Consider the following 26,475-nt stretch of genomic DNA (forward strand, 5'->3'; position numbering starts at 1 on the left):
GGCTCTCTACAGTACACCTGTAGAAGCTTTTGAGAGTCTTCGGTGAAATACCGAATCTCCTCAAACTATTTTTTTTTTTTTTTTAATTTAATTTTTTTTCCCAAAGGAGATTCACTCTTGCAATTTAAATTTAATTTGATTTAATTCTCTGGATTTGTGCCCTGAACAAGCTTGCTGCCTTTCCAAATCCACATCGATCCTTTCTATGGAGACACAAGAGTCTGTGAATGATGCAGTCTGGAACAAAAAAGAACCACTGCTGCTGGAGGGTCGAGCAGTATCTGTGGAGGCAAAGGAGTTTGTCATCACTTTGGGTTGAGATCCTGTATTAAGAGCCTCGATGCAGGGTCTGGAACCAAAACATCTACCATCCCTCTGCCTCTACAGAGGCATCATGACCTTGTGAATTCCACTACTTTTTGGTCCGACACCCCTTCAAACTCAACTCTAATCTAAATCCAACAACCAAGGGGCTCAAACATCCCCCCACCACCACCACCGAATATTGATCAGGAAATCAACCTCACCTCCTCCAGTATCCAGAAGTAAAACATGAAAGTCTGCAAACACTGTGGTTGAAGTAAAAACACAATGCTGGAGAAACTCAGCAGGTCAAACAGTGTCCCTTATATTGCAATAAGATACATCATCGATGTTTTGGGCTTGAGCCCTTCATCAAGGTATGGAAAAATTTCAGCAGGTGAAGGGGAGGGGGGGGAAAAGGAGCATGGTCCTACAGACAGGAGGGAATAGGTAGAGAAGTGTGGAGGGGTTGAAAAAAGAGAAAACAGCAGCAATCAGGGGGAATGGGAATAAGGGGGGAGAGCTGAAGGAAAGAAGACAAAGGGAAGAGGGGGGAATGGGGAGTAGGCGAGCAGAAACCGGTGAAGTCTATGTTAATGCCATCCGGTTGGAGAGGGCCTACATGGAAAATCAAGTGTTGGACCTGCCCTAAATCCTGATCAATGTATAACCATATAACCATTCACAGAGCGGAAACAGGCCATGTTGGCCTTTCGAGTCCACACCAGTTCACTGATTTTGTGCGCTCTCTTCAGGCATTGGTCCCGGTAGATCTTCATTCAATAACGATGGGCGAATTCAATGCAGGTGGAACTTTGTTTCATCAATATTAATTTTCAACCTCGTTTAGGGCTAAGGAATTTGAAAAATATACTTTTATCATGTCCATTGTTTATTATGGCTATGCTTTGGTAATTCATATGTAAAATTATTCTCTAGTGCTTTTATCCTTTTACTGTCCCATATTCCATAATTGGACTGTACAAATTTATTATTACTGAAAATCAATAAAAATATTTTTAAAAGAATAATTGATCCAGAAACTCATGTCACATTAAAACAAAATAATGATCAAAAATGTCCACAATTTCATTTTAACTATGAGTAGGGACAGCAAAATTAAGGACCAAATCTTTCAGTTGCGAAGCAAAACAAAAAAAATCATAATGTCCATAATTTTCATTTCTCAGATTCTGCAAAGACTGAATGATTAGTCAGCTTATCAATACACATCTTTCAATTAATCTAGGACAGTGATCTTAGTTGATTCTTAACAATCAATCCTAAAATGAAAATAAACTATGTATAGCCGTCACCCATTAACCAAAATATTTGGTTGGATGTATTTATTTCAGGTAACCATCTTACGATTCCAGAAGATTCACTGGAAAGATTACCTATCCCTATTACCTTTCAAAAATGGTGTTCTGCCATCTTCTTGGACAAGTGCCATTCATGTTTGAAGATACCCTTATAGTATATTTGAACAAAATTAATCATGCCTAATTAAGCATAATTATGTTATGAGCCCTTCAGCCCCTGTTGTTGTGTCAACCTATATAAACCTTTATACGGGACCGTGGGAAAGTGCCAGCAATAAATAGCAATAGTGAACGATTTTTTAAACAGGGTGGGAAAGTCGGTAGTGCTATAGTACACAATTGGTGGAATAATGTATGAGGCTATGGACAGACACGTTATCGCCAGAGAAGGGCACAGAATTGAAATGGTTGGTCACTGGGAGATCCCTGTCACTGATGTGGATAGAGTGACGGTGCTCAGCGATCTCTGATGTGGAGGTGGTCACAAAGGGAGCACCGACCAGATACAGTAGATCACTCCCGCAGATACACAAGTGAAGTGTGTGAAGCCCCGAACGGTGGTGAGGGAGGAGTGTGAAGCCCCGAACGGTGGTGAGGGAGGAGTGTGAAGCCCCGAACGGTGGTGAGGGAGGAGTGTGAAGCCCCGAACGGTGGTGAGGGAGGAGTGTGAAGCCCCGAACGGTGGTGAGGGAGGAGTGTGAAGCCCCGAACGGTGGTGAGGGAGGAGTGTGAAGCCCCGAACGGTGGTGAGGGAGGAGTGTGAAGCCCCGAACGGTGGTGAGGGAGGAGTGTGAAGCCCCGAACGGTGGTGAGGGAGGAGTGTGAAGCCCCGAACGGTGGTGAGGGAGGAGTGTGAAGCCCCGAACGGTGGTGAGGGAGGAGTGTGAAGCCCCGAACGGTGGTGAGGGAGGAGTGTGAAGCCCCGAACGGTGGTGAGGGAGGAGTGTGAAGCCCCGAACGGTGGTGAGGGAGGAGTGTGAAGCCCCGAACGGTGGTGAGGGAGGAGTGTGAAGCCCCGAACGGTGGTGAGGGAGGAGTGTGAAGCCCCGAACGGTGGTGAGGGAGGAGTGTGAAGCCCCGAACGGTGGTGAGGGAGGAGTGTGAAGCCCCGAACGGTGGTGAGGGAGGAGTGTGAAGCCCCGAACGGTGGTGAGGGAGGAGTGTGAAGCCCCGAACGGTGGTGAGGGAGGAGTGTGAAGCCCCGAACGGTGGTGAGGGAGGAGTGTGAAGCCCCGAACGGTGGTGAGGGAGGAGTGTGAAGCCCCGAACGGTGGTGAGGGAGGAGTGTGAAGCCCCGAACGGTGGTGAGGGAGGAGTGTGAAGCCCCGAACGGTGGTGAGGGAGGAGTGTGAAGCCCCGAACGGTGGTGAGGGAGGAGTGTGAAGCCCCGAACGGTGGTGAGGGAGGAGTGTGAAGCCCCGAACGGTGGTGAGGGAGGAGTGTGAAGCCCCGAACGGTGGTGAGGGAGGAGTGTGAAGCCCCGAACGGTGGTGAGGGAGGAGTGTGAAGCCCCGAACGGTGGTGAGGGAGGAGTGTGAAGCCCCGAACGGTGGTGAGGGAGGAGTGTGAAGCCCCGAACGGTGGTGAGGGAGGAGTGTGAAGCCCCGAACGGTGGTGAGGGAGGAGTGTGAAGCCCCGAACGGTGGTGAGGGAGGAGTGTGAAGCCCCGAACGGTGGTGAGGGAGGAGTGTGAAGCCCCGAACGGTGGTGAGGGAGGAGTGTGAAGCCCCGAACGGTGGTGAGGGAGGAGTGTGAAGCCCCGAACGGTGGTGAGGGAGGAGTGTGAAGCCCCGAACGGTGGTGAGGGAGGAGTGTGAAGCCCCGAACGGTGGTGAGGGAGGAGTGTGAAGCCCCGAACGGTGGTGAGGGAGGAGTGTGAAGCCCCGAACGGTGGTGAGGGAGGAGTGTGAAGCCCCGAACGGTGGTGAGGGAGGAGTGTGAAGCCCCGAACGGTGGTGAGGGAGGAGTGTGAAGCCCCGAACGGTGGTGAGGGAGGAGTGTGAAGCCCCGAACGGTGGTGAGGGAGGAGTGTGAAGCCCCGAACGGTGGTGAGGGAGGAGTGTGAAGCCCCGAACGGTGGTGAGGGAGGAGTGTGAAGCCCCGAACGGTGGTGAGGGAGGAGTGTGAAGCCCCGAACGGTGGTGAGGGAGGAGTGTGAAGCCCCGAACGGTGGTGAGGGAGGAGTGTGAAGCCCCGAACGGTGGTGAGGGAGGAGTGTGAAGCCCCGAACGGTGGTGAGGGAGGAGTGTGAAGCCCCGAACGGTGGTGAGGGAGGAGTGTGAAGCCCCGAACGGTGGTGAGGGAGGAGTGTGAAGCCCCGAACGGTGGTGAGGGAGGAGTGTGAAGCCCCGAACGGTGGTGAGGGAGGAGTGTGAAGCCCCGAACGGTGGTGAGGGAGGAGTGTGAAGCCCCGAACGGTGGTGAGGGAGGAGTGTGAAGCCCCGAACGGTGGTGAGGGAGGAGTGTGAAGCCCCGAACGGTGGTGAGGGAGGAGTGTGAAGCCCCGAACGGTGGTGAGGGAGGAGTGTGAAGCCCCGAACGGTGGTGAGGGAGGAGTGTGAAGCCCCGAACGGTGGTGAGGGAGGAGTGTGAAGCCCCGAACGGTGGTGAGGGAGGAGTGTGAAGCCCCGAACGGTGGTGAGGGAGGAGTGTGAAGCCCCGAACGGTGGTGAGGGAGGAGTGTGAAGCCCCGAACGGTGGTGAGGGAGGAGTGTGAAGCCCCGAACGGTGGTGAGGGAGGAGTGTGAAGCCCCGAACGGTGGTGAGGGAGGAGTGTGAAGCCCCGAACGGTGGTGAGGGAGGAGTGTGAAGCCCCGAACGGTGGTGAGGGAGGAGTGTGAAGCCCCGAACGGTGGTGAGGGAGGAGTGTGAAGCCCCGAACGGTGGTGAGGGAGGAGTGTGAAGCCCCGAACGGTGGTGAGGGAGGAGTGTGAAGCCCCGAACGGTGGTGAGGGAGGAGTGTGAAGCCCCGAACGGTGGTGAGGGAGGAGTGTGAAGCCCCGAACGGTGGTGAGGGAGGAGTGTGAAGCCCCGAACGGTGGTGAGGGAGGAGTGTGAAGCCCCGAACGGTGGTGAGGGAGGAGTGTGAAGCCCCGAACGGTGGTGAGGGAGGAGTGTGAAGCCCCGAACGGTGGTGAGGGAGGAGTGTGAAGCCCCGAACGGTGGTGAGGGAGGAGTGTGAAGCCCCGAACGGTGGTGAGGGAGGAGTGTGAAGCCCCGAACGGTGGTGAGGGAGGAGTGTGAAGCCCCGAACGGTGGTGAGGGAGGAGTGTGAAGCCCTGAACGGTGGTGAGGGAGGAGTGTGAAGCCCTGAACGGTGGTGAGGGAGGAGTTTGACGCCCTGAATGGTGGTGAGGGTGGAGTTTGAAGCCCTGAATGGTGGTGAGGGAGGAGTTTGAAGCCCTGAATGGTGGTGAGGGTGGAGTTTAAAGCCCTGAATGGTGGTGAGGGAGGAGTTTGAAAGCCCTGAATCCTGAGATCACAAGGGAAGGAGCCAGGGCAGGGCAGGAGTGTTGGTGGGGAGGGACACGTGGACGAGAGAGTCATAGAGGGAGCAGTCAGTCACTACCGGCAGAGGGGGGAGGAGAAAGGAAGATGTGTCTGATGGTGGGATCCTTTTGTAGGTGGCTGAAATTATGGAGGAAAATGGATGCGGAAGCTGCTGGGGTGGTAGGTGAGGACATGGGGAATCTTGTGTGTGTTACATCTGAGGGTAGAGGAGGCCAGTGCAGATGAGTGGAAAATAGAGATGCAGTTAAGGGCTGAGTTGAGGGTGGTAGAGAGAAGTCATGTTTGTGGAAGAAGACGGACATTTCAGAGGATCTGGCCTGGATAGAGAGATCGCTTTGATGAGCATCTTCGCTCTGCCCACATCAGCGACAGGGATCTCCCAGTGGCCAACCATTTCTGTTGACTAGCCAAGAACAAGATGATCTTATTGAAACATACAAGACTCAGAGGAAGCTTGACAGGGTACACAGAACATCACAGCACAGTATAGGCCATTCACCCCTCTATGTTGTACCAATCTATATATTCCTACCAAAAACCTTTCCTACCTCGTAACCCTCCATTTTTCTTTCATCCATGTGCCTCAGAGTGTCTTAAATGCCCCTATTGTTCCAGCCTCCACCACCATCCTTGGCGAGGCATTCCAGCCCCCCACAAAAACTTACCCCTGATGCCTCCCCTAAACTTCCCTCCCTTCACTTTAAGCAAATGTCCTCTAGTGTTTGCTACTCCCACCCTGGGAAAAAGGTGCTGGCCATCCACCTTAACTCTGCTTCTCAGAATCTTGGGCACATTCCTTTGGTAGATGCCACCTCTGGTGGCATTCTAAGGCAGTATCCAGATAAGGGGCTACTCACTAAATATTTAGGAGGAGAAGCAATTTAATCTTCATTTGGAATTCTGGGAGGTCTTCTGCCAAATTATCAAGTATATCCAAGGCTGAAAGATCTCTGTGGAATATTGGGCAATGATTCCTACCATGTGCTGAACCCCCGATTTAAATTCCCTCCATGGCTTTGACTTTTCCCAACTCAATCCACATAGCCCTACAATTGGAGTTAAAATTGGCACACACAATGAAAAGCATACTCGAACCAGACCCAACTCAGTTTAGCCTCACCAGGGATGGGTGAACAATCCTGACTCCACTCAAGCACCTCTGCTCTCAATTGCTCTGAAGGCACAAAGCTGCAGAAGTATCTCCCTGAACCTCTCCAATTCACTGCCCCCCACCCCTCCATGCATCCTTATAATCCATCTGTTTGATGAATGAAAGAATCAGCGGATGTGTTATTGTTCTGTGGTAATAAAATTTACCACAATATCTGTGAGTGAGAGCGAGGGGAAAAAAAATCTAATCCAGGCTATGGAGTAGAATGTTAATGGCCAGTGGTTGGAGAGAAAAGATTCGACAGAAAGCTACAAGCATTGAGGAGAAGGTAGCAATCTCTCAATATCCCCTTAATGTTGTTCAGTCTCTTCTAAAGCACCTTGAGACATGTTGTTATTGTTAAGGTCACTCGATAAATGGAAGCTGTGCAATTTGGTCAAGATTTCCTCAGACTTTAATCTTGTAGTTTCCCCTGGGTAGTCGTTCTGTTCTACAGGACTGTGGAGGAGCTTAGAAAAATAAAGTGAAGGGATTTGAAATCTGTCCTCCCTCTGTTTCATACCAATGTGGATTTGAATGCCACCAGAATCTCTCTCCACCTGCTCATGCGCTGTGGCTCCTACTAACTTGCACAAGAATTGGGTTTGTTAGTTCATTCACCTACTCTCCCCCCACCCTGAGTCACCATCCCCCCAACATCTGAACCTTTCGCTGATCCTTTTGATCAGTGTAACGCCTCAGCTGTTTTCGGGTTTCCCTTTCCCGGTCTCATTAGCCGGAGGTGTCGAGAACAATGAACAGCAAAGAATGAGATGCAAGATCATGAACAATGACAAATGGATCACAGGAGATCCACAACGGGATGTGTGGATTCAATTTTTTTTTAATTTAGACATGCAGCACACTTACAAGCCCTTTCGAACAACGAGCCCGTGCTGCTCAATTACACCCAAATGACGTTCAATCCCTGGTACATTTCAAATGGTGAGAGACAACTGGAGCCCCTGGAGGAAACCCACACAGACATGGGGAGAGCATACAAACTCTTTACAAACAATGCGGGATTTGAACCCAGGTCGCTGGTACTTTAACAGCATTGCACTAACCATGCCACTCTATTTAAAATGGAATGAGCTACAACTTTGGACAAATGAGCAGAGAATGTGCCAAGCAACAGCACTTTCTCTCTCTCTCTCTCCTCCCTCTCATTTTCTAGATTAAGCTCCTCCCCGTTTCATTCCATTGAGGGCATTAATCCTCCTACGGTCCGAACAGAAGAAATGCACACAAACACGCGCGTCTACGCACACTCAAGCGGAGAAAGAAAGTGGTGGGGGAGGGGAAAATGAAAGTCAAGTTCAGATTTATTGTCAGAGTTGTGACATCACATACAACCCCGAGATTCTTTGTCCTGCAGGCGAGGCAGAGTTACCACTTATCACTAGCGCAAAAAATATGTACTCAGAAGATACGTACCCCTGTAAATGTAAACATACTGACTGTGCTTTACAGAGAGAGAAAAACAAATGATAAAGTGCAAAAGAAAAAATCCTTAAATGGGTTTCTGATTGAGTTTGTTGTTGAAGAGTCTGCTGGTGGACAAGAGAAAGGGAGGAGGGAGACAGGGACATATCACTGAAAAAGCTACGAAAAAATGGTAAGAGCGCACCGGATCCTGTCTACAAAAAGGGGCAGAAAGTGCAAGTACGAGGAAGCGATGAAGAACCTTTGTCAAACACTGACTAGGCCCCAACGGTCTCATCTTGAGCATCACGTTCAGGGATACAAAAGCAACTTAACAAGCTATTTCAAGATGAGGGATAAACTGTAAAACTTGCACTGTGCTCCTTGGAGCAGATGCGTCTGTAAGGGGGATCTGACCGGGCGGGAAGGGGGGGGGAAGGAATGGAGGAATTTTGGTGAAATGGTGCGAGCAGATTTACTCGCAGTGTTTAAAAGGGATAAACGTTTCACAAAAAGGAATTTGCAGACCTGTGGCCAGAAGTACGGTGTGTGAGAAAGTGGATGGCTCCCACCAGCATGAATTTGGAAGGCAGAACAGACTCAGTAAATGTTCCAGTGTTTGGGTTCTTCAGTGTCACAGGCAGACAAAGAAACAAATCACCAAAAGCACTGCTAAAGCAGGTATAGATCCTCCACACAGCTGCCAAGGGGCGAGCTTCGCAAGATGTCTCTGTGATCCATTCCTTCACAGCGCAGCCAATGGCCATTAGACCCAGAGGGGTTGAAGGTACAGTCACAGGCCAAAATAAATCACAGGCTAAAATAAAAAAAAAAACAACTTATTTACATGCACTTTATAACAAATATAAATGGATGAAGTAAAACTAATTAAACACGCATTGCATGGAGACCATCACAGTTCAGATTCTGATTGGCTGCCCTCCTTTACATCATCTACTGCAAGTTTGAGCCGCACAATTAAGGTACCTATCAGATTTTTATCAAACAAGGGAAAAACCAGACTGGACGAGACTAGAATTAGATAAAATAGGGGAAAAGATACCTGAACACATATTATATAAATGGGACGAAAAATTGGTACAACATAGAACTTCTCCAGTATTACACCATCTCCTCAATATATGGAAGAAGATTCATGTAGAAAGAAATAAAATAAATTACCAAATACCAAAACTAATATTGACGCAAAATAAGCTACTCCCTTTTACAATAGACAACCTTGCCTTTAGAAAATGGGAAAAAAAAGGGATTAAAAGAATAGAAAATTGTTTTTCAGGAAGTAGATTCTTATCCTTTGAACAAATGAGAGATAAGTACAATATAACTGGAGATACAGCGCTGGCATATTACCAACTGAGATCCTACTTGAAAGATAAATTAGGAAACAACTTGAGTTTACCAGAGGGAAGTAACCTTGAATATGTGATTACAGATACAATGTTAATCAAAAGATTTATAAAAAATATGTATATTAAACTGCAAGAAAAGGAGAATGAGGAAACAAATGGTAAAACTAAACAAAAATGGGAACAAGATTTAAATATAAAGATAAAAAAGGAAACATGGGAGAAGTTATGCTCTGGAACGATGAGAAATACAATAAATACGAGGCTGCGTATGATACAATATAATTGGTTACACAGACTAAACATTACACCGCAAAAGTTAAATAAATGGGACCCAACAGTATCTGATAGATGTTTTCGATGTAAAAAAGAAAGGGGAACAACAATTCATGCAATCTGGACATGTGAGAGAGTAGAAAAATTTTGGGATGATCTCAATCAGATATTAAATAAAATAACAGAAAACAATATACCAAAGAATCCAGAGATCTTTCTCCTAAGTAACATAAAAAATAAAGAATTTGGAATTGACTTGGAAGATGCACAAAAAAGATTTGTCAAGATAGCCCTAGCCGTAGCAAAAAAATGTATTATGTCAACCTGGAAATTGGAAGATAATTTGAAAATACAACAATGGTATATAGAAATGAATAAATGTATTCCATTAGAAAAAATAACATATAGTTTAAGAAATAATATTGAAATATTCGAACAAGTATGGGAGCCTTACATTAAATACAATAGCGAAAACCTACCGGGAACAAACATTACCTAAGTTGATGGAAGGAGAAGAAAAGAAAAGAATGGACTCAGTAGAATTTCTGGTGTATTTCTGTTGAATGACAACATTGTCTAACTGAATTAATGCAACCTAGATTGTATACCTAAAATGGATGAGGGGGGGGGGGGGTGGGGGGGTGGCTTGGGAGGAGGGAGGGGGGAGGGAGAAAAAGTCACTGTAAATGTGTGGAAAAGAAAAAGTGTATATCATGGCTATTGTGATTTATGGTGTGAAAAATAAAAAATTTAAAAAAAAATCTACTGCAAGTTCGATTGGTTGATAGGCCAATAGCTGTCCCCAGTACTATTCAGTTCTGAAACCAAGCAACGATTATTGTGGCCGTTCCTTCTGAACTCTCACTCAGATTTTCCAATCGATTTATTCTCTCCCAAATTTTACAATGTAATTAAACTCAGCCTATACATAACAGTCTTGTGTTTCTAAAGCGAGATCATTCTCGTTCAGCAAGAACCAGTTCCTTTCCTGGAAGACTCTGCGGCACTTAACGCATCACTGTTACAGTGCCAGCGACCCGGGTTCGAATCTGGCGCCGTCTGTAAGGAATTTGTACGTTCTCACCGTGTCTGTGTGGGTTTCCTCCCACCCTTCAAAACGTAAGGGGTTGTAGGATAATTGGTATATATGGGGTGGCAAGGGCTCGTGGGCCGGAAGGTCCTGTTACTATGCTGTATGTCGAAATTAAAAACCAGTGTTTGCAATCACCCATTCCAAAATTCGGCAGAGAAAATGACGGCCATGTTAATCTGGAAATAGCAGCTCCCCTTTTCAGGTGGCAAGTTGTTGTGGTGTAAAAATGTCCTGCCTGCGAGAGGAGTGGAAAAGGATTCAACTGGGACTGTCATTGGGGAATTGAGGAATTAAAGAGCTAGCACAGGTACAACCGGCCAAGTCATCTCCCCCTCCCCCCACTCAGTTAACGACTAAATTAAACAGACAAAGACACAAACAAGTTTTACCCGTTAGTGAGAGTGACTGAATGATTGATGAATCAGTCTTTACAAGTGCAATGTATCTGGAGTTGAAACAACTCCAAGGCAGGATATTGGAGGTGACAGGTCTGGCACAAGGGAGGGAGTGTGGATGGAGATGATAAACAGGAGAAGAAACACAGCATTACACTGAAGTGGGGCTGACATAATTTCAGATAATAGCCACGCACCTCAAACAAGGAAGCTTCTCAAGGTGACAACACACGAGGTTGCAGTGGCCACTTCGGCTGTCCTGCGTAGTATTGTGTGTCTGCATGTTTTGCACCGAGGACTGGAGAACTCTGTTTCATCAGGTTGTACTTGTACAATCAGATGACAAGAAACTTGACCATTATCATCCTGAGATGTTTAGCTGAGCTCTTGCATTATTTTCCTCAAAATAAATGACTATCGATGGTTAGACCAGCATTTATTCTCCATTTCTCAACCTCCTTCCAGCCTGAGAGGCCGGCTGGGCCATTTCAGTAGGCAGTCGAGACAAACACATTGGAAGGTCTGGAGTCACATCTAGGCCCAGCAAGATAGACAAACCTGCAAACAGTGGGGTCCAGTATAACCCGGGTACTGCCTGTGCTACGAACGAGATCCATTCCCAAGTCTGTCTGTCGAACTTGTAGGCAAGTCGGAACAGGTACTTTTAGCATCAGTTAGTCAATTGTCTATCTTAGTATGTAGTAAATATTTTACTTTTCTATGCATAGTGCGTGTTCTTAATAATAGCATTTATTGTCTTCAGGAAGCTTTAATACAGTAGAAATGTCTCATCAATGTCGCACCAGTGCGATACATTCGGTTATATTTGTGGCGAGAAAACGCTTCAGGCTCAAAGACACAGCCTGATTGTATTTATTAAGAAAGCCTATGAGCTCTTCTTTGGTTGTAAAATTTGTGACCAAGACAAACCCTGGGCTCCTCACATTTGTTACACAACATGTGCAGTCAACCAGAGAGCTTGGTGTCAACATCATTATGTGATTAAGCATGTTAAGTTCAATTAAAAAAAAAATTTTAAAATGTTTCTCCACTTCTTAAGTGATACAGCAAATCTGAAATTATCTGTGTTCATCTTGAAGTTGTCTAACAAATCCTCAATGTTGTTTCAGGAAGCAAAATGTGTTGTTCAGACAAGTGTGCTTGAGAAATAGTGAGCAGAGGTTCAGTGGAAGAAGGGTCGGAGGGAAGAGTAGAAATGAGACTGACACCCCCCCCCACCACCACCCCCATGTATAGTCACCATGATTTTGTCCTTTACTGGACCAGAAGGGCTGGGTCTATTTTGACTGGACCAGATTGATTCCTCATGGTGCACCTCAGGGATGGGTACTCAGCCCACTCCTGTTCACACTACTGACCCACAACTGCAATGCCAGATCCAGCCCCAAGAGACACATCAGCAACAACGACAAGTCGCACTACAGAGAAGAGGCGGAAATCTCACGAAATGGTGTGAGTAACAACCAGAGTCTCCATGTGGAGAAGATGAAGGAGATGATCACGTCTTCAGGGGGAAATCACATAAACCATTCTGTCGCAGAGAGAGTGGAGAGCGCCAAGTTCCTTTGAGTTCACTTAACTAGTGACCTATCGTGGACACTCAACATTGCCTCACTCGTCAGGAAGGCGCAACAGCGACTGCATTTCCTGAGAAGACGGAAGTGGGCCAAAGTGACAAGCCACCATCACGGCAACCTTCTATAGGAGCTCTATCAAGAGGGTCCTGGCCGGCTGCTACACAGAGTGTTAGGTTGCTGCAGAGAATTGGATCAGAGATCAATCCACAGGACTACACAAGTGTGCCAGAAAAAGATCACTGGGAATCCCTCTCCCCACCATCGACTTGATCTACCAGGATCATCATCTGAAGAGGGCTCACAAAATCACTGACAACCCCTTCCACCCTGCACACAGCACCTTTCAGCTGCTCCCGTCGGGGAAGAGATCCAGGAGGATCAGAGGCAGCCCCCCGCCAGGCTGAGGAACAGCTTCTTCCCACGGGCGGTGAAGATGCCAAACGACCAAAGGAACGGCTCGCACTGACCCTCTGAGACTCGTAGTCACAAAACAATATTTATTTTTATAGATAAAATAAAGGTCCTGCTTGTCTGTATGTGTGCTATGTCTGGTTGCATGTCTGCATGTTTTGCACCGAGGACGGGAAAACGCTGATTCGCAATCAGACAACAATAAACCTGACAGCAAATTTAAAATAACAAAAGGCGACTGGAGTTTCGGCAGGACCAGCCAACACTGGTTTTAACAGTGTGGCTGTGTAGGGGCTTGTTGTTTACTCAGTGGATAGAGAACCTCCTCAAAGTGTTGTTGACAACTGAAACTAACTGATAGAGAAAGGACTTGGCTCTGAATGGAACAGTGAGCACGCCATACAATTTTATGCTTTAAATTATGGCCTGTGAAATCTCCCTTCATTGACCAGAGTTACGTCTCACAGAGTGTCAACAACAGGTTCCAGCTTAAAACCTCAACCTTTATTCTTCTCCCACAGATAGTGCTTGACCTGCACACTTCCCCCAGCAGATGATCCCCAGAGTTATGCATTTGCTTTCATGGCCTGGATATTTGTGCTCTTGAGATGTTCCTGGTTAGTAATGGGAGGTGGACTCTCATGATCCAGATCTCCGGGGGGGGGGGGGTGCAAACACAACGGCAATAAATATACAAAAATTGATGGAGAAACTCAGCAGGGTCTCTCAGCATCCATAAGGAGGAAAAGATATGTAACCAAGATTTCGGACCCCGAGCCCTTCATCAAAGTACGAGCAAAAAGCAGGTGGGCACCTGAAATAAAAAGGTGAGGGTGGGGTAGGAAGTACAAGCCAACAGCAAGAGGCCATGGTAGGAAGGCAGGAGAGAAAAGTTGAGAATTGATCAGGGAGGGGGTTGGTTCTGAAATTGAAGACAGAGTGACTGGAGAAATGGAGACAATAGCCCCTTTCACTTTGGTGAATCACTAAATTGGCAGTTCAATTAACCATTTTAAAGTACCAAAGGAGCTGTTCACATTGAACAATGTTAAACTGTTCCCTTTCTCATTCAGAGAAAAGGGCACCTATCCTCCAGTCCCTGTCCCGTTCACACTGGGCGAACTGATACACAGATTCAAAATGAATAGCAAAAATGATACTACCTCCCGAGGCAGTTCATCCCCAGGGCTATCTGGCCACCGCGTACTGGCTCGCGAGCCTTCACACTGGCAGATTTGTGGTTAATTACTGGGATAAAGTGCCAGTGTGAGAGGGGCTTAAAAGAATGATGGGGTGGGGCTCAGAGAAACCTGAGAAAACCAATGGCAAGCTGATCACAATCTTTGCCAAATATTACCACCGTCAGCAGTAAACACCATTCAGCACCATTTCCCACATTAATTTCCTCAAGATATTTAGCACTTTTGAAATCTACAATTACCCCACTCAAAAGCCTGTCATTTCTTTCCCCAAGTGGAAATGATTTAGAAAAAAAAATTTAAAAAATGAGGGGAGATGACTTGCTTTGTCAGCGGTCCCCATGTTGCTCTGATTAATCTCGCTATCCTGCTCTCAACCACGGCTCTACAACTCATCCTGGACAATTCCAATTCTACTTTTTTTTTTAAAACTAAAAGTTTCTGCTGAATCAGCTTCTACATACCCCTCGGCTAAATTGTTCCCAACTTGGTCTGTAAAGTATTGATTCCAAATATCACCTCTTTTGGCTGCCAATCATTAAAATTGTGCCCTCTGGTCACTTGTCCGTCTGACAGCTCATTTGGCCTAACTGGCAGCCAATCTTTTGGTCTGACTGAACTGGCAAATCTTTGGCCTTCCACCCACCCATCCCTCCCTCCCCCGTACTAGGACAGTGACAGTAAACCTCTGCACCCTCCAAAAAGCAGCCATTTTTCTTACAAGGTTATCGCTAATGGCAAAACTGCATCTTACTCCTTTGATAACAAAGAACAATGGAGAGAACAACTTCATTCTAAAGATGCCCACTAGAACTCGATTAACATTCTCTACACCTCTAACAGAACTGCATCTGAAGCACAATGACTGGGCTCTGGAAAACAAACCAATGAATCTTTTCTTGTAAACCTAACTGGCTTTGCAAACAATGCAAAAGAGCTTGTGAAGTATGATGCAATACATGCACTGATCATACCTACTTACAATTTATTCACTTGTAAAACATTTTCTCTTTTTTGTAATGAGAGTATCAATGTTTCTTTGAAACATTTCTGGAATATGGCCAAGCTATTTACATGCCTGGAGTCAGACCAATCATTGTTTAACTTCACACAAGCCTGAAGTCCAGCACCTTTAAGTTCAGGAACCATTTTTAAAATCCAACAGCTATCAGGCTCTTGAACCTCTCTGTATAACCCTGACTAGTAACTACTCTGGGATGATAAAAAGATCTGTCTGCACTTATTTTTCCTATCCTTTATATTTATCATCTTTCTGCACTGGAGTAATTTATTATACAGTAGTTCGTGCATCTTGCGTATTACAGTAAAGCAGCTGAGGCCATAGGTGGCACATGGATAGGAAGGCAGGAGAAAAAAGCTGAGAATCGACCAAGGGAGGAAGGTAGGGTAGCTCTGTGAACACAGAGGCGCAGAGAGGGCGGCATGGCATCCGGAATTCAAACAAGCGGCAGCTTCAAGCAAGTGGCAAAAAAAGGAAAATGAATTAACCCTTTGGATTCTATGTTCCTGTTTTCAGGGCCTACAAAGAAGCACAGAAACACAGTGTCTCCATTTTCAGAGACTGACTTTATGCTTAGCCATCAGCTGGTTCATGCTGGTGCCCTACATACAGCTCAGCCTTCAAAACCGTTATTCCCTCAGTGCTGGTTAAGAAGCTACAAGCTCTGGGCCTCTGCATTATCCCCCCACCCCCCTTAAACTGGATCCTGGACTTTCATCAAATGACCACAGTCAGTACAAATTGTAAACATCTCCTTCTCACTGATCATCCACACAGGCGCCCCCCAAGGATGTGCGCTTAACCCACTGATCTACTCGTTGTGCACCCGTGATGTGTGGCCAGGCACAATCCCAGTGCCATCGACACAGTTGTCAGCAGATTCACAAACGATAATGAGGAAGTGTACAGGAGGGAGATGGATCAGCTTGTTGAATGGTGTAGCGACAACAACCTTGCGCTCAATGTCAGCAAAACCAAGGAGATAATGTGGACTTAAGGAGGAAGTCAGGGGAACACTGTCCACAACCTCTTCACTCTGCTACCATTGGGGAAAGGGTACAGGAGCTTAAAGACAAGCACTCAATTGCACAAGGACAGCTTCTTCTCAACTGCCATCAGATTCCTGAATAATCAATGAACCAAAGACCCTGCCTGACTTTTTGTGCATTGTTATTTTTTTATATATTAATGTTGTAAGACGGTTATAATATGAACGTTTGCACGATGCCGCTGCTCCAAGACACCAAATTTCATGACAACAAACCCTGATTCGGATTAATTCTGACATCATTTTTTCTGAGTTCAGCCCAGTCTCCGACCTCCACCTGAAAACCTGTTGCTTCCTCTTTAACCAGAAGCCATTTTACAGAAGATAAGATCACAGGGTCATGAAGTACAGCAACAGCCCTTTCAATTCCTTGAGTCCATCTTGATCCATTACTCTTCTCTCTCTTTGGCTTGGCTTCGCGGACGAAGATTTATGGAGGGGGTAAAAAGTCCACGTCAGCTGCAGGCTCGTTTGTGGCTGACCAGTCCGATGCGGGACAGGCAGACACGATTGCAGCGGTTGCAAGGGAAAATTGGTTGGTTGGGGTTGGGTGTTGGGTTTTTCCTCCTTTGCCTTTTGTCAGTGAGGTGGGCTCTGCGGTCTTCTTCAAAGGAGGCTGCTGCCCGCCAAACTGTGAGGCGCCAAGATGCACGGTTTGAGGCGTTATCAGCCCACTGGCGGTGGTCAATGTGGCAGGCACCAAGAGATTTCTTTAGGCAGTCCATTACACCTTTACATCAATTCCCCTCTTATTCTCTCCACCTTCACATCAACTCCCTCCCCAAACACCCCAATCCTACCACTCACTTACACACTTGGGTCAATTCCCAGTGGCCAAACTGCACATTTTTGGGAAATGGGAAGAAACCAGAGCCATCACATGGAGAACATGCAAACTCCACAAAGACAGCACCAGAGATCAGGATTGAGGCAAGGAGGCTGGAACTCTACCATGCTGCTTAGATTGCAGGTCCCTGTTCTAATACAGTCAGCCCCAGTCAACAAGCACCGCCCATACCCAAGTAAAGCACAGGAGAAATGATCACTGTTCAGGTAGGTGACAGGTAACGCAAGAAAGCAAGTCAGTGTGGCTTTTCCCTCGAGTACCAAATGCCATCTTTTCTGGCGATTTTACAATGGACAGATTCAGATTTATTTCAGAGTACGTACATGACATCACATACAACCCTGAGATTCTTTTTCCTGTGGGCCAGGCAGAATGACCACTTATTGGTAGTGCAAAAAAAATTGTACACAACCTATACACGTAAACAGATCAAGAAATGTAAACAAACTGACTGTGCAATTCAGAGAGGGGGAAAAAATTAATAAAGAGCAGAAGCAAGAGTCCTTAAATGAGTCCGATGGAGTTTATTTGAACTTTAGAACACAACAGCCCTTCTAGACTGTGCTGAATTTTTTTTTTGCCTAGTTGCACTGACCTGCACTCAGCCCATAGCCCTCCATACCACTCCCATCCATGTACCTGCCCAAATTCTTCTTAAATGTTAAAATTGAGCCCACATTCACCACTTCAGCTAGCAGCTCGTTCCACACTCTCAACGCTCTCTGTGTGAAGCAATTCCCCCCCCCCCATGTTCCCTAAACTTTTCCTCTTTCACCCTTAACCCATGTTCTCTGGTTTGTATCTCACCTACCCTCAGAGGAAAAAGCCTATCTACACTTAATCTGCCTATTCCCCTCTTTTTAAACACCTCTATCAAATCTCCCCTCATTCTTCCATGCTCCAGGGAATAAAGTCCTAACCTGTTTAATCTTTCCCTATAACTCAGATCCTGAAGACAAGGCAACATCCTAGTAAATCTTCTCTGCACTCTTTCAATCTTATTGATATCATTCTTATAGTTAGGTGACAAAAACTGCACACAATACTCCAAATTTGGCCTCGCCAATGCCTTCTACAACTTAACTATGACATTCCAGCTCCTTTATGAAGGCCAATATGCCAAAAGCTCTCTCTATAACTCTATCCACCTGTACACCACTTTCAGGGAATTATACATTTGTATTCCCAGATAACTCTGTTCTACCACACTCCTCAGTGACTGACCATTCACCAGGTACATCCTTTCTTGGTTTGTCCTTCCAAAATGGAACACCTCACACTTGTCTGCATTAAATTCCATCTGCCATTTTTACAGCTGGTCTAGGTCCCTCTCCAAACTTTGAAAGCCTTCTTCACGGTCAACAACGCCTCCAAACATGTTTTTTTTTATTTTTTATTTTTCACACCATAAATCACATTAGTCATGATACACACTTTTTCCTTTTCACACATATACAGTGACATTTTCTCCCCCACCTCCCTCCTCCAAACCCACCCCCCCACACCCCCCCCATCCATTTAAGGTATACAATCTAGGATACATTAAACCAGTCAGACAATGTTGTCACTCAACAAAAAAAAAACACCAGAAATTCTACTGAGTCCATTCTTTTCTTTCCTTCTCCTTCCATCAACTTAGGTAATGATTGTCCCCGGTAGGTTTTCGCTATTGTATTTAATGTAAGGCTCCCATATTTGTTCAAATATTTCAATATTATTTCTTAAACTATATGTTATTTTTTCTAATGGAATACATTTATTCATTTCTATATACCATTGTTGTATTTTCAAATTATCTTCCAATTTCCAGGTTGACATAATACATTTTTTTGCTACGGCTAGAGCTATCTTAACAAATCTTTTTTGTGCATCCTCCAAATCAATTCCAAATTCTTTGTTTTTTATGTTACTTAGGAGAAAGATCTCTGGATTCTTTGGTATATTGTTTTCTGTTATTTTATTTAATATCTGGTTGAGATCTTCCCAAAATTTTTCTACTTTCTCACATGTCCAGATTGCATGAATTGTTGTTCCCATTTCTTTTTTTACATCGAAAACATCTATCAGATACTGTTGGGTCCCATTTATTTAACTTTTGAGGTGTAATGTATAGCCTGTGTATCCAGTTATATTGTATCATACGTAGCCTCGTATTTATTGTATTTCTCATCGTTCCAGAACATAATTTCCCCCATGTTTCTTTTTTATCTTTATATTTAAATCTTGTTCCCATTTTTGCTTAGTTTTACCATTTGTTTCCTCATTCTCCTTTTCTTGCAGTTTAATATACATATTTGTTATAAATCTTTTGATTATCATTGTATCTGTAATCACATATTCAAGGTTACTTGTCTCTGGCAAACTCAAACTGCTTCCTAATTTATCCTTCAAGTAGGATCTCAATTGGTAATATGCCAGCACTGTATCTTGAGTTATATTGTACTTATCTTTCATTTGTTCAAAGGATAAGAATCTATTTGCTGAAAAACAATTTTCTATTCTTTTAATCCCTTTTTTTTCCCCATTCTCTAAAGGAAAGGTTATCTATTGTAAAAGGGAGTAACTTGTTTTGCGTCAATATTAGTTTTGGTAATTGATAATTTGTTTTATTTCTTTCTACATGAATCTTCTTCCAAATATTGAGGAGATGATGTAATACTGGAGAACTTCTATGTTGTACCAATTTTTCATCCCATTTATATAATATGTGTTCAGGTATCTTTTCCCCTATTTTATCTAATTCTAATCTCATCCAGTCTGGTTTTTCCCTTGTTTGATAAAAATCTGATAGGTATCTTAATTGTGCGGCTCTATAATAATTTTTAAAGTTATGCAATTGTAAGCCTCCTTGTTTATACCATTCTGTTAATTTATCTAGTGCTATCCTCGGTTTCCCCCCTCTCCATAAAAATTTCCTTATTATTTTCTTTAACTCTTTGAAGAATTTTTCTATCAGTTGTATTGGCAATGCCTGAAATAAGTATAATATCCTTGGAAAAATGTTCATTTTAATACAGTTTATCCTTCCTATTAGTGTTAGTGGTAAATCTTTCCAATGCTCTAAATCGTCCTGTAATTTTTTCATTAGTGGATAATAATTGAGTTTATATAATTGGCCGAGATTTTTGTTTATTTGTACACCTAGGTATCTTATTGCCTGTATTTGCCATCTAAATGGAGATTCCTTCTTAAATTCTGAGAAATCCGCATTATTCATAGGCATTGCTTCACTTTTATTTACGTTTATCTTGTAACCCGACACTTCTCCATATTCCTTCAATTTCTTATACAATTCGTTTATTGATAGTTCTGGTTCTGTTAAGTACACTATAACATCATCCGCAAATAGACTGATTTTATATTCCTTGTCTTTTATTTTTATTCCTTTTATGTTATTATCTATTCTTATCAATTCTGCTAGTGGTTCTATAGCTAGCGCAAACAATAAAGGTGATAGTGGGCATCCCTGCCGCGTTGACCTGCTTAAGTTAAATTGCTTTGATACATGTCCATTTACTGTCACTTTCGCTAACGGTCCCTTATATAATGCTTTAATCCAATTAATATACTTCTCCGGTACACTGAATTTTTGCAATACTTTGAACAAATAATTCCATTCTACTCTGTCAAAGGCCTTCTCTGCATCTAAAGCAACTGCTGCTGTAGGTGCTTTATTTCCTTCTACTGCATTGTATCCCTTGTCGGACAACCACATCTCCCCTCTCCATTTGGGTTTGCGAATTCACTCACAAGCGTCAGCTGATTTTGCAGTGACCGCAACTCCTCCCCACCCAGCCCCCCCAGAAAAGATTTCACTTTTCATATGTAACAAAGGTCACTCTTTTAGTTCCCTCCTTATTCCCTCTATTCCATTTCCTTCCCTTATTAATTCTTGTCTATACTATCTATATTTTCCTCTAAATACGGATACATTCACGTATGCACATTATACATATACACACTTATAACTCTTTACCCACATACATATAAATCTTGGTCATTTTTACTCTCATTACACGTCTTCATCCCTCAGTCTATTTTGTAATTGTTCTGCAAATTTTCGTGCTTCTTCTGGATCCGAGAATAGTCTGTTTTGCTGTCCTGGAATAAATATTTTCAAAACCGCTGGATGCTTTAGTATAAATTTATACCCTTTCTTCCATAAAATCGCCTTTGCTGTATTGAACTCCTTTCTCTTCTTTAGGAGTTCAAAACTTGTATCTGGATAAATGAAGATTCTTTGCCCTTTGTACTCCAGTAGCTTGTTGCCCACTCTTACTTTTTCCATTGTCTTCTCCAGTACCTTTTCTCTTGTAGTATATCTTAGGAATTTTACTAAAATAGATCTTGGTTTTTGTTGTGGTTGTGGTTTAAAGGCCAATGCTCTATGTGCCCTTTCTATTTCCATTTCTTGCTGTAGTTCTGGACATCCTAGGATCCTAGGGATCCAATCTTTTATAAACTCTCTCATATTCTTGCCTTCTTCATCTTCCTTAAGGCCCACTATCTTTATGTTATTTCTTCTGTTATAATATGGCGAGCTCTCCACTGGCCACCGTGACAGAGGTGCACCAAAGAAAAGGTACAAGGACTGCCTAAAGAAATCTCTTGGTGCCTGCCACATTGACCACCGCCAGTGGGCTGATAACGCCTCAAACCGTGCATCTTGGCGCCTCACAGTTTGGCGGGCAGCAACCTCCTTTGAAGAAGACCGCAGAGCCCACCTCACTGACAAAAGGCAAAGGAGGAAAAACCCAAAACCCAACCCCAAACAACCAATTTTCCCCTGCAACCGTGTCTGCCTGTCCCACATCGGACTTGTCAGCCACAAACGAGCCTGCAGCTGACGTGGACTTTTTACCCCCTCCATAAATCTTCGTCCGCAAAGCCAAGCCAAAGAAGAAAGAAGAAAATTTTCCATTATATCTATTTTCTGAGCTAACAGTTCTTGTGTCTCTATAACTTTATTAGATTCCTCCGATTTCTTTTTTAAGTCCTCTACCTCCATTTCTACTGCTGTTTCCCGCTCTTCCATCTTGTCCATTTTCTTACCCATTTCTGTTAAGGTCATATCTATTTTATTCATTTTCTCTTCTGTGTTGTTTATTCTTCTTCTTAAATCATTAAATTCCTGTGTTTGCCATTCTTTAAATGACTCCATGTATTCTTTAATAAGAGAAAGTATATCCTTTATCTTGCCTTTCCCTTCTTCTTCTATTTCACTGTACTCTTCCTCTTCCTCTTCTTCTTCCTCTGGGTTGGCCATCTGTTGTTTCTTTGTTGCCCTTTTCTTCTCTTCTTTCTTGTTTCCATTGTCTTCTGTGTTCTCTTCTTGCTGCAGGTGTTCTGCAGCTGTCGTTGCCGGCTGTGGAGATCGACTCCCCAGCTGGTCGCCCCTCCCACCGGTGTGTTTTTTTGCATGCGCATCGCGCATGCGCGACTCCTCGCGCATGCGTGGTTGCGCACTTTTTCTCGGCTCAGCGAGCCATTTTTGTAGTCCACTTTCTACCGACCTGAGGGAGCGGGTTTCTCTCTCCACCGCGGGCTTCTTCGAACAGGTAAGGCCTTCTTCTTCCTCCGTTGTCTTCTCTTCCTCTCTTCTTACCGTTGATTTCGATTTTTCTTTTTTTGTCGCCATCTTCTTTCCACCTTTATACTCACTTTTCCTTAACTTTTATTTCTGTGCCTTTGTGTTTTCCTTTGTTTTTTCCGACTTTTCTGGAGAGGGCTGGAGTTCACCGTCCGGCCACTACTCCATCACGTGACTCCCCCACCTCCAAACATGTTGAGGAGGCTGATGGCAGAGGGGTAGCAGCTGTTCCTGAACCTGGTGGTGGAGGGGGAGTAGCTGTTCCTGAACCTGGTGGTGCGAGTCCCAATGTTAACAGTGTGCTTCCAAGACATGCACCTAGATGTTCATTCACACAATTATGTATGGACACCCCGTTTACATTCCTATGGGCTGCATAGATTAGAGCGCATGTCAGCGGACCTGTAAACCTACCTTGCTGACCAGAGGTGGGTCTTACTGACCACACTAGACCTGCCGCCACTCTAAGGCTCAGTACTCATGAGGAAGCACAGTGGAGCAAGGAGAAAAGATCTGCAGTGAGGTCCAGGGAGCATGTAGCCTCTTGCAAGTTGAGAAAATATCTTCACTTTCATTGCATCGTGCAGTTAATTTGAAGATTCTTTTCTCAGATCAATTATTCTTCTGGTTGCCATTCTTATAAACAAGCAAACTAGGGCAAGGGTCCTAGGGTCCATTCAGACCCTCCTATCTGTTCCACCATTCATAGCTGATTGGATTGTCAATGCAACTCCATAGTCCCAGCTACCATGGTAACCTTTCATAAGTGCTTATCTGCCTCAGCCTTCAATATATTCAAAGTGAAACAAACACTCAGATTAACAAACTTTTTTCTAAAAACTGACAAATGTACTTGAATTAAAATAAACATTTCAGGACTGTAAATTCTAGAAAAAGTGGATACATTTTTGATAACAGTTGGCAAATCTCCAATGAGGAAGTGTACAGGAGGGAGATAGAGTGGCATGACATCAACAACCTTGCACTCAACCCAGGAGATGATTGTGACCTGCAGGAGGCAGCCAGGGGAACATGGCCCAGTCCTCATCAAGGGCTCAGTGGTGGAGAAAGTCAAGAATTTCAAACTCCTGAGTGTCAACATCTCCAAGGATCTGTCCAGGAGCCTCCATGTTGATGCAATCATGAATTAAGCTCGCCAGCAGCTATACTTTGTGGAGTTTGAGGAGATTAGGTATGTCACCAAAAACTGCCTCAGAGGTACCATGGAGAGCAATCAGGCTGGTTGCACCAGTGTCTGGTATGGAGACACCTAGGGCAAGAAAAAAAAACTCCAGAGGGTTGTTAACTAAGCCCGCAACATCACAGGCACCAGACCACTCCACTGAGTACATCTACAAGAGGCAGAGTCTCAAAAAAGCAGCCTCTTTCCTCAAGGACCCCAACTACCCAGCCCACGTTCTCTTCACCTGCTACCATCAGGAAAGAGGTATAGGAGCCCAAAGACGAGCACACAAAGGTATAAGGGCAGCTTCTTCCCCGCTGCCATCAGATTCCTAAATAACCAATGAACCACAGACACGGCCTCTCTAACTTTTTCTTGCAATATTTTTATTTTGTAAGGAGGTTTATAGAAATGTTTCCACTGTGATGCTTCCACAAAACTATGAATTTCATGATACATTCATAACAATGAATTTTGATTCTGAACTACCAAATGGGTATAATCAGACAATGACCCAAGTTACCTCATTTCAGGTTCAGCTTCCTTCCTGTGGGCTGTGTCTAAAATATTATCAATATTCCAGATATCACATGAGATTCTGAAGAACAGAGGGGTTAATTTAAACCACAAACATCAAATGTATGCATTATGCGGGCTGGATAAGAAATAGGAGTACCTCATAAATAAGGTCAACGAACCTGCTTTAATAGTAATCTAGCAGATTCCAACTGGTAAAGTATGCTTTCAGTGTACAAGAGAAACGTACAATGTACAATGGCTGATATATTGGTTGTTAATTAACACAGAATACTAAATTAAATCCAAGTCAAACAGGCAGCTATCTATCTCGTTTCACTGCGAGGGGATATTGCTTCACTATTAAACAAGCATCCCTGCGTTCATTCCTATCAGGTCAAACTATCCCTTAAACCTGCACCCTTTTCCTCTCAAGTTATGGCTGCATCCCTTCTCTGACCATAACCCCACCAATCAAAAAACAGAAACTTCCTGTCACTTTTCTCAGCCTCATTTAAGCACCTGTCCCCACACACAAGCAGGGCCAGAATTAACCCACCCCCCCTCCCACCAGCAGGGACAGAATTAACCCACCCCCCCTCCCTCCAGCAGGGACAGAATTAACCCACCCCCCCTCCCTCCAGCAGGGACAGAATTAAACCCTCTCCCACCAGCAGGGACAGAATTAAACCCTCTCCCACCAGCAGGGACAGAATTAAACCCTCTCCCACCAGCAGGGACAGAATTAAACCCTCTCCCACCAGCAGGGACAGAATTAAACCCTCTCCCACCAGCAGGGACAGAATTAAACCCTCTCCCACCAGCAGGGACAGAATTAAACCCTCTCCCACCAGCAGGGACAGAATTAAACCCTCTCCCACCAGCAGGGACAGAATTAAACCCTCTCCCACCAGCAGGGCCAGAATTAAACGCTCTCCCACCAGCAGGGCCAGAATTAACCGCTCTCCCACCAGCAGGGCCAGAATTAACCGCTCTCCCACCAGCAGGGCCAGAATTAACCGCTCTCCCACCAGCAGGGCCAGAATTAACCGCTCTCCCACCAGCAGGGCCAGAATTAACCGCCCTCCCTTCTCCCACCAGCAGAGCCAGAATTAACTCCCTCTCTCCCACCAGCAGGGCCAGAATTACCCACCCCACAAAGATGACCGCTTTTCCCAGCCTCTACACCTGCCATAACCCCTTCTCTCAGCAACACAGCCATCTTTAATCCAATGACTCTCCCTCACACCCACTCCCCCTCCTCTCCCCCGCCCCCTCCCTCCGGCCCCCCTTCCCCCTCCCCTCCTCCCCCCTCCCCCCCCTCCCCCCTTCCCCCTCCCCCCCCTCCCCCTTCCCCCTCCCCCCCCTCCCCCCTTCCCCCTCCCCCCCCTCCCCCCCCTCCCCCCTCCCCCCCCTCCCCCCCCTCCCCCCTCCCCCCTTCCCCCTCCCCCCCCTTCCCCCCTTCCCCCTCCCCCCCTTCCCCTTCCCCCCTCCCCCCCTTCCCCCCTCTTCCCCCTCTCCTCACCCCCGGCACCCCTCCCCCTCAGCCCCTCTTCCCCACCCCCCCCCCGCCTGACCCACCCATTGCCCTTCACCGATTTCATCCCATCTTATCCCCCCAGCTCCCCCCCCCTTCATTTGCCCCTCCCCCCCCCCGGCCGGGTCCGCGTCCGCGTCCACTCACCCAGCTGACGGCCCGAAGGAGGGTCTGCGGCTGCCTGGCGAAGGTGAGCGGGTCGAAGGCACCGCCAGCCTTGCCGGCTCCGTAGGCGGCTGCTGCAGTCTCCATCTTCCTCTCGCCCGTCCTCGCGGCGCTGGGGGGGCGCGGGCGCGGGTGCGGGCCGCGGGGGCGCGCGCACGCTAGCCGCCGGGTCCCAGCCGTGGGCACGGAGCAGATGGGGAAAGGTGGGGGGGGGGGGGGAGACACAATTGGAAAGGCAATCCATGCAGGATTATTAAATAACCCCTAATTGTTATGTTGCAACGAGATAAACCTTCAATAAAATGCAAATGAGCTCAAATGGTCATCAACCTCCACTAAAATGTGACCATAGGGTTTAATCTTCAGATATCCTTGCATCTAAAATGCTCCACTTGATCATAATCCTGGCCATATTTTAAAATGGGTACATGAAGGAGTCCTGAACGATTATTACAGTGCAAAATCAAAAGCATGCAAAATAATCTTGATATTGCACACTGTAATCGTGTTAAATTCCAA

General features: G+C 45.6%; 1 protein-coding gene across 3 annotated transcripts in view; it reads right to left on the reverse strand.

The window, feature by feature from the left end:
• The window catches only part of LOC138748436 (synaptogyrin-1-like), an 83,098-nt gene extending 57,005 nt beyond the window's left edge, over nucleotides 1–26,093 (reverse strand). For 2 of the 3 annotated variants that reach the window (XM_069908646.1, XM_069908647.1), the window contains exon 1: nucleotides 25,939–26,093. In XM_069908646.1, coding sequence (XP_069764747.1) covers nucleotides 25,939–26,043 — 105 coding nt within the window. In that variant the 5' untranslated portion in view covers nucleotides 26,044–26,093. The remainder of the gene's footprint in view (nucleotides 1–25,938) is intronic. The other variant, XM_069908645.1, reaches the window with a different exon arrangement.
• Nucleotides 26,094–26,475: the final 382 nt, after the last annotated feature.

Source organism: Narcine bancroftii, chromosome 13 (genome assembly GCF_036971445.1).
Source record: "Narcine bancroftii isolate sNarBan1 chromosome 13, sNarBan1.hap1, whole genome shotgun sequence".
Lineage (NCBI taxonomy): Eukaryota > Metazoa > Chordata > Chondrichthyes > Torpediniformes > Narcinidae > Narcine > Narcine bancroftii.